Below are 9,183 nucleotides of genomic sequence, written 5' to 3' on the forward strand. Positions count from 1 at the left end.
CTAAAGCAAATACTGGGTTTAGTTTACTCTTCTAGCATGTCAAAGACTGCTGACCAACAGAGCCTAATAATTTATCAGACATTTCACCACAATAATTTCACCTTGGAGGTTTCTATACTTGTTGCTCATTTTAGGAAACTCCATTGAATTCATGTAGGAAAGAGTAATTGTTTCTAGCCTAGCAGGTCAGATACCGAAATCACCACTGTTCTTTACAGCAGAGCCATTATGAAATATTTTCCATATGGAATGTTCATTTTATAATAATCTTAAAATGCAGATCAACATTTTAAAAAGCCTGGCAAACCGGATTATCTTAGTTTAGAACACTTATGTTCCAGTAATAAGAATTTTGGCCACTTGAATTTAATTCATGTTCCAACAACTTACAAGGGGTCAGACATTTCCTTAGTGGATAGTTTCCCGTAGTGACAATAAATATTGCTATAAAACTCAGTAGTAAATAGAACCAGCCTTAGCAAATTGTTTTTCTTCTCAAGAAAGAAATGGAAGTAGGTATGTAGTCATAGTGATTTTTTTAGTCTATTTTTGAAGTTCTGACTAGTATGTATAAAATAAGCAATCTGTTTTTTCACTAACACTATGGGCATACCTCAGAAGGTACTTGCTGCGTGCTGATGTAATAGATGAGAAACAGCCTCATCTTATCTTCTGGAGTTCCTGCTACATAGGAGAAAACATAAAAAAAAACTTTCATAATTATTGTTATTAGACATTATAGTCAACACAAAGCCCATTAAAATTCAAGACATATAAGCATGACAACAAAAATATGGTTTATGCTGGGAACTAGTGGCTTATGCCTGTAATCCTAGCTACTCAAGAGGCTGAGATCTAAGGATCATGGTTCAAAGCCAGCCCAGGCAGAAAAGTCCGTGATTCTTATCTCCAATAAACCACTAGAAAACGGGAAGTGGCACTGTGGCTCAAGTGGTAGAGTGTTTGCCTTGAACTGAAGAGCTGAGGGACAGCACCCAGGCCCAGAGTTTAAGTCCCATGACTGAAAGGTTTGTAATTCAACTGAGTTAAGGTAATAAATGCTATAATTACAACCATGTAAAACACAGTCAGGGAAAAAGATGTGCAATTGAAAGGGTGTGATTATAGACATCTTCATTCACTTTTCCCAACTGTCTATAATGTTGAACTTTATCTCTAAGATAAACCTAAAAAATGATAAAGTCACAACAGGATATTTTTAAGATGGTAACTATATAAGCCAACTGGTATAAAAATGGGACTGTCCTGGAAATCTAGTTGTATGGTTATCCTTGGTATTAGATAATATCTGTTATTTAAATAAACCAGCTAGCCAAACCTAATATCACATTTCCCTAATTCCTCTGAACATGCAATTCCTCTCTTTCTGAAAGATGTTAGTTTACTACAAGCCTTGGGAAACACACTTTTATATTTGTATTATGGAGCAGAATATTTTTGACTCAAATTTTAAGACAAAACATCAGTCTCCAAGGAATTTTCTCACTGCAGTGGTGTATTAAACTATTCTCTCAAAGCCTAAATTGCCAGAGAAACTCTTATTCTTCTATTTCACATAGTAAACACCCTAGGTTAAAAAGTGATTAGGCAGCGCTCAACAATACTATTCACTTTCCCTCCGAAGTGTGTCTTTTAAAAAATATTTATTTTTAAATATTTTTTATTGTGAAAATACTGTATAGAGGGGTTACAATCACATGAGCAAGGTAATGAGTACATTTCTTATCAAGCAAGTGTGTCTTAACATTAATACAGTGAGACAAAAGGAGGATATTCTTAGGAGGATCACAAAGGTTCAATAGCTATGTGCATATGATCACATAAAATAATATTTACTGAGGGTTGGGAAGGTGGCTCAGTGTAGAGTGCTTGCCTTGCATGCATGGGGCCCTGGGTTTGATTCCTCAGCACCACATAAGCAGAAAAAGCCAGAAGTGGCGCTGTGGCTCAAGTGGTAGAACAGCGCCCATGCCCAGAGTTCAGGCCCCCTGACCGACCCTCCCCCCCCAAAAAAATATATTGAAATGAACTCCAAGAAATGGAAACAAGAGGGATTTTTTTTTTGTCGCTGTTTTTGTTTGCTGTATGTTCTGTCTTGTTAGTCTCTGGGAGGGTAAGGGACAACATAGAAAGAGGGAGGGGGAAAGGGCGAACTAATGTAGTAGTGGTACTCACTAGACACGGTTGAACATGAACTGTACAACTTGTGGGGGAGGGGACAGGAAGGAAAAACAGCATGGGAAGGGGTCACACTTCAAAAAGATAATCATTAGTTGACATGTTTACATAACTGTAACCCTTTGTACATTACCTTTACAATAACAATAAAAATATATAAAACAGCAACAAAAAATGTGTCTTAATACTCTAGTTTCTCTTCAGATCGTATCTTTTACCTTTTACCAAAATGTGTCTTAAGATGTACAGACATAGAATCATTATATATATTTCATTATAGAATAATAACTTGGAATGGAGTGTTGTAGCACACAACTGTAATCCAAGCAACTAGGAGGCTAAGGCAGGAGGATTCTGAGTTTGAGCCTGAGCTACATAGTATTTATCAGGCCAGCTCAAGACACATAGTGAGACCCGGTCTCAAAATACAGAAACAAAACAATACACCCTACAAATATATTAATCACTGATTTTCATGTTTTGGAATCCAGATAGTCCATTTATTTTTATTCTGTGAATACAACAAAAAATTGATGACATACGGGTCAGTGACAAGTTCTCCCAAGTTCTCAAGTTAATAAATGTTATATTCAGGACATTTTGAACATTAGGTTATGATACTCTAATAAGAATGCTGATATTTTTTTAGTAGGTAATTAGTCTTATTGGTACAAACTAATATTACTACCAGCTTTGTGTAGGTTGTGTTCCATCATCAATTCTATTTCTAAAACCTTTTGTGGCTGCTGCAGATAGATTTGTCACTCAGTGGTCAATCTGGGAACTGGTGGTCTAGCCCTTCACCTTTTTTTGAAATGCTGTCAGGATAATATTCATTAATGTGTTCTTCAGTGGTGAGCCTAGGAATTCATAAACAAGTTTATGGGATTGTTTTCTGAGCTCCATCCTTCTCTGTGATCTCCCTGGTACTTTGCCATTCCCTTGGCCTTCCCTAACGGGCACTCTGGCCAGAAAGCTTTGGCTTTTGTTATCCTGCTCCACTGCATACTTCCTGCAACTATGGCTTCAACTGTAAACAAACAGCTAGAGGTCAGAGACAGTAAGGGAGAATGAGGTTGGCCCTACCATCAGCTCCTAAGATTTGACAGGAAGGTTCCTTTCAGAGTTCTTTGGGTCTCAGAGTCCCTAATGTTGCTTTTACTATTCTTTGCATCTAGCAAAACATTGTTTCATAGTAGACATTCATTTTCCTTTGAATACTTCTCACTCTTAGTTGGAAACACATCCCCACAACATTTAATAGCATCAACTAGTTGTACAAGGAGGTTGTCTTTGGACATGTCTGTATATACTTCAAAATGTACATTGACTAGACCCACCCAATTCATCACTCTCCCCAAACCCTAGGAATAGTAAGGGGTTGCTGGCACATGCCATCAATTCTTTTGCACTGAAAGTGATTTGTGGTCCTGAAGACTGTCCCCTCTGACAGTGTTTAGCAGTACCTAGTATACAGCAGGAAGTCTGAAAGATTCTGTACCCTCAGAGCAGTGATGGCTAGGACCTTCTGGTCAGCAGGCAGGGCTAACAGTGCCCTTGCCCAGGGAGCAGAGAATTGTGTGGTTGTCTCAAATATCTCCACAGCAGATTCCACAGGAGGGAGAAAACACATTAAAACCAAAACCAAGAAGAAACATTTTTATAATTGTTATAGATTTGTTTCTAATTGCCCTAGAATCTCTGTGTTATGGTTTAAGAGACATCAGTGCTGAAGAGGAACCAAATGTAATGATATAACCACAGGGAAGCCAAAGTAAAATTTTGTAACTGTTTCTTTTAAAACTGAAACTCTACAGGCTGTAACCTCTTAACTTTTTTTTTCTTGAACACAAAACTCTAAACACCGGAGTTTTTTTCTTTGTTTGTTTGTTTTTTGGGGGGTCCGCTCGTGGGCCTGAACTCTGGGCCTGGGTGCTGTCCCTCAGCTCTTCAGCTCAAGGCTAGCGCTCTACCACTTGAGCCACCGCGCCACTTCTGGCTTTTTATCTTTTTGCTTATGTGGTGCTGAGGAATTGAACCCAGGGCCTCATGCATGCAAGGCAAGTGCTCTACCACTGAGCCACCTTCCCAGCCCCTAAACACTGGAGTTTTTAAAACATATTTAATTAGCAATTCACAAAATTTTCCCCACCCACTGATGAACTAGATGGTTTCACCAACAATATCATGAGGTGAAGACATGAAGAAAGCTGTATGTCATAATATGTAGATAGCCCACATCAAAATAAAATACAAGGATGAGGCATTTGGAATGTAACATTTTTTTCCATCATATTAATACCATGATATGACCACATCAATATCTTGAGATGATTCAAATTAAGTTGATGTTTGGCAAAATGAGATTTGGAATTGTATTTAAGATACTATTGCTAATTTTTTGTGCATTCAATATTTATTTGATGTCAAATATACACATTTAAGGCACTGTTTTATAAATATATTAAAAATTGTTTTGAAATGAAAAATTTATACAGCCCTAGTAGTTTACACTTTCAATCTTATTTATGTAAGAACCTGAATATTGGGACTATTGTGGTTTGAGATCAGCCAGAACAGTAAAGTCTACATGACTCCATTTCAGTGGAAGAAGCGAAGTGTAGTGGTAGATGTCCCTCATCTCAATTATAACAGGAAGCCTTGAGATAGGCAGATCATGGTCAAAACACATGCCTAGGTAGAAGGGAGACCCTGTCTTAAAAGAAATCAGTGCCAAGAAAGGCTAGAGGCACAGATAGTAGAGCACTTGCCTCGCAGTGCAAGGCCCTGAGTTCTAACTCTATTACCACTAATAAAAAATTAATGAAAACTAGATATAGATACTAACATAATCCACAGATGGGGATTCCAAGCGTATCATAACTGATAATTCCGGATCTTGAATATAGACCTAGATTCTAAATCACAAATGTTTCTTCTACCTGACAGAACTAAGAATGTTTCACATTATCTTTCTATCTCAATATATTCTCTAGTCCCACATTTTAGTAAGCTTCTTGTTTTTTACATTTATTATAAGTGGCATACATATACTGTATATGTATATATATATATAGCATATACTATATATACTATATATATATATATACTATATATGCCATATACAGTTTTGAGACAAATATCTGGAAAAGAGTAATAAAAAGGAAAATAGAATACCTCATAATAACATTACTGTTAAAAAAAAAAACAAACCCAAAACCCTGTTAACAATCTTATGGATGAGATTGTTGGCACCTCACTTAGCAAACTGGAGACTTGTTAATAATCTATATTGCCTATGTATTGATAGGACTGCCTGTCTAAATGTCTCTCTTTCCGACAAGAGAAAAAATTACCCATTAGGCCAATGGTTTATTTCTACTACTAAAAATTTATGTTCACTGTTAAGACTGTACATTTCTGCCATATTGCCATTCAGACTTTTTTTAGCTTTTTTGATTTGGCAAAATCAGTTGGAACCTCTTAAATTTAAAACTCTACTGTGATTGCTCTTTATTTTCAAGTCAGAGTAATCTGATATATTTTAGAGAAAAGTTTGAGGTATAGTTTGGAGGGCATTGTTTTCCCTGAACAACCTGAGAGTAAGTTGCTGGTCTGTCTTTCACACTCAAACATTAGACCCAAACCAGGATAATAGTGGTAATGTACTACAAGGTATATATATTATCATTTAACTTTTATATCCCACTTCAACTTTAATACCTTGTCTATAATTGAATCTAAAGTATCTTATGGCAAAATAATCAACTTCAGGGATCATGTGTTGCATACAAATGTTCCTCTTCTTTAATTTTCTAAACAAAATATTCCTCCATCTTTTCCTGACTTGTATGACTTGATTTTTTTTTTTTTAAGATTAATGCTATTTCTTGTAGCATGGCCTCGCTATTTTAAAATATTAAGAGTAAATTTTATGGGGCTGGGGAAGGTGGTTCCGTGGTACAGTGTTTGCCTTGCATGCATGAGGCCCTGGGTTTGATTCCTCAGCACCACATAAGCAGAAAAAGCCGGAAGTAGCGCTGTGGCTCAAGTGATAGAGTGCTAGCTTTGAGCTGAAGAGCTGAGAGACAGCGTCCAGGCCCAGAGTTCAGGCCCCACAACTGACCAAAAAAAAAAAAAAAAGGATCTATTTTATGTAGTATATTACACAATTAGGTTTCATCTGGTTTTCCTTTGCTATTAGCTTCAGATTATACATTTTTTAGCAAAAAAATCAAGTAATTGAAGCTACATTTTTTGCATGGAATTAAACTGGGTGATTTCACTATTTCAGTATATCTCTCTCATTACTCATGTTATTTGAGATTATCTTTTATTTATCAGGCTCTTCTAGTGTAAAGTTATTATTTTTTCCTATGCAGTGAACAAGTATTTTGTAGGAAAATGTTGGAATACAAAATGTCTCTCACAGGCTTAGTTGCTGGGCTTTTGGAAAGTGATTGGATCCTGAGAGCTCTGATCTAATGAACAGAATATTCCTTTGCTAGATTGAGAATATAATGGCACTAGTGGGAAGTGATTCAAAGTAGGAGATGGGATGTAGTTGGAGGAGGTAGGTAGGGTCATGTCCTGGAAAGATGCATCAATCTGTCCCCTGACCTTTCTCCTCTTTCTTCTTCTGTCATAAGGTAACTACTTTGCTTCACCATATGCTTCCCACTGTGATGTTTAGTATTAGGACAGGCCCATTGCAATGGAACCACCCATTCATGAACTAAAATTGAATTAAAATCTTTTCTTCCTTTTTTTTTTTTAGGTACCATAAGAATGAAAAGTCTAGCATAGTATTTTGCAACTTAAATATCCTGTAAAGTTTCAGATGCTTCAATTTTATTCACAACTCATAATAAAAACTTAGAAATGATGGACTTACACACATATATCCTTTTTCATTTTGAGTTCTTACTGCAAAATGCTTATACTTCTAAATTGTACCCTTTGGTACAATACACATTAAAAATCCCCCACAAAACAAAACAAAAAAAAAACAATGATAGTAAAGTAAAAACAAGCTGTGTTGGAGAAGAGAGTACTAGTAGGAGTGTGGAGGCTAACCAAGAGGTTGAACATGGTCGAAGTAGTTTGTAAGTATTAAAATAGCAAATGAAGGCTACTGAAATTGTTTTAAGCGGGGAAGAGGGAGAATAAGAGAATGATAAAGGGTGTATGTTTGAATGGGAAACATTATATGTACATGTGGAAACCTTACCCTTGTACAATTAATGTATGCTAATAAAAATATAAAGAAAATAGTTCCTTTAATTGCTTTTGTTATGAGTATTGGCTGATATTAAAGTAGTAATTCTGTTGAAATTTTGCTCAACTGAAAGTAATGAATAAAATGATCCTAAGTAAAACTTCTATTACTCTCAAATTTATGGTACCTACCATCAGGGTCAGATATAATATCTAGAAGAGATTTATCCAGAGTAGTTTTGCTCATTATTTTCTCTTCATATTCAAAATATACATCCAGTTTTCTTGCCTGTTTAAAAATAAATATTAGATGAAGATACATTAATAAAAATATACTGAGTTTCCTGCTTACAAGTTTCAACTTTTATAGCCAATTTTAAAAACAAATGCTCATTTCCTTGTGGAAGTTAAACATTTTTATTTTTGATCATACACTTAATGTAAAAGAAAAAAAGGAATGAACCAAGAGTCTATTTTATTTACCAGACCTGAACATGTAAAATTAACTTTGCATGTCCTACATATATTAGTAAAAATAATAGCCATATGACACTCAATTTTTGTATTGATGAGTAACTAGAACACATATCATATACTCCATGCAAATTAACAACAGGTGGTCATACTATGTTTGCTTTTTTTAGTGCATATTTAGATTTTTTTTACTTTTGTACAGAAATTAATGATGTTATTTTCAATGTTTAAAAAACAATTTTAATTTCTGAAATAAAACTGTTTTTCCTCTTATTTCTCCAATTCACTAAAGTTTTAGGTGATGGAAAAATTTTCTAAATGACATGATTTCTCATTGGAAGTTTTACTGATGAAAATGCTAAATAAATTATTTATTAAGATGTTTCATTATCAAGTATTTACTAAATTATGATTCAGATAATATTAGAGTGAAAATAATGTTTTTCTTTCTAATACAAAGATGTTAACTCAAATAGAAGTAGAAATCATTCCATAAATCTAGCAATACCAACAAAGAACCAAAATAATAAACAGCTAGCATACATACATTATGCCAAAAATGACATAATAGTTAAGCAAGTTTGGAAGAGAAAGTAATGAATTTAAAGTTATGATTTGGGGACAGTAGTTTTTGTAGTTTCATAGATCACAGCATGGCACTATAGAATAGGGACATCTGGGTAGTAGAATAAGAAGTGGATAGAAATCACTGAAAACCCTTTCATTGTCCTGCAGTGTAAGAGTAACTTAAGAGTTTAAAAGAGATGAAAGGTTCAGTTGTTTAAAAACAAAACGTAATAGAAAAGAGATGTCCCATTTTCACTCATCTTTTCTCACTCAGTAGTACAGGTATTTTTTTGTTTTACTTTGATTACTTGTATAGCTTTTCAGTTTCTATGCAAATATAAACGAATAGAACTGTCCTCCCTTTCTGACACAAAGAGCAACATACATACTCTTTTGCCCTTTCACTGACACCAATGAACTCTTGATAAGAGTATAATAAGGGAAACAATTTTTTTTATTGTGAAAATACCATACAGAAGGGTTACAATTACATGGGCACGATAATGAGTACATTTCTTATCAAGCATTGTTGCCTCCTCCTTTGTTTCCCCTTCCTATCCCTTCCCATCTCCCACCCTCTTCCTCCACCCAAGGAAAACACTTTCCATATAAAATCTATGGCTTTCACAGTATGGAGGTTCCTCAAAAGACTTCACATAGAACTCCCCTATGACCCAGCAATCCCACTTTTGGGCATTTACCCAAATGCTTACAAACAAGACCACA

At 35.2% G+C, this 9,183-nt stretch overlaps 1 protein-coding gene across 3 annotated transcripts in view; it reads right to left on the reverse strand.

Annotated features, from left to right (window-relative positions):
* Scfd1 (sec1 family domain containing 1) overlaps positions 1-9,183 on the reverse strand; it is a 106,497-nt gene that overhangs the window by 33,621 nt on the left and 63,693 nt on the right. For all 3 annotated transcript variants that reach the window (XR_001175709.1, XM_013033464.1, XM_013033463.1), the window contains 2 exons: positions 7,609-7,705; positions 614-684 (listed from right to left, as the gene is read on the reverse strand). Coding sequence is in view for 2 of the 3 variants with exons in the window: in XM_013033464.1 (XP_012888918.1) it covers positions 614-684; positions 7,609-7,705 (168 nt within the window). In the remaining variant the exon portion in view is untranslated. The remainder of the gene's footprint in view (positions 1-613; positions 685-7,608; positions 7,706-9,183) is intronic.

Source organism: Dipodomys ordii, unplaced genomic scaffold (genome assembly GCF_000151885.1).
Source record: "Dipodomys ordii isolate 6190 unplaced genomic scaffold, Dord_2.0 Scaffold168, whole genome shotgun sequence".
NCBI lineage: Eukaryota > Metazoa > Chordata > Mammalia > Rodentia > Heteromyidae > Dipodomys > Dipodomys ordii.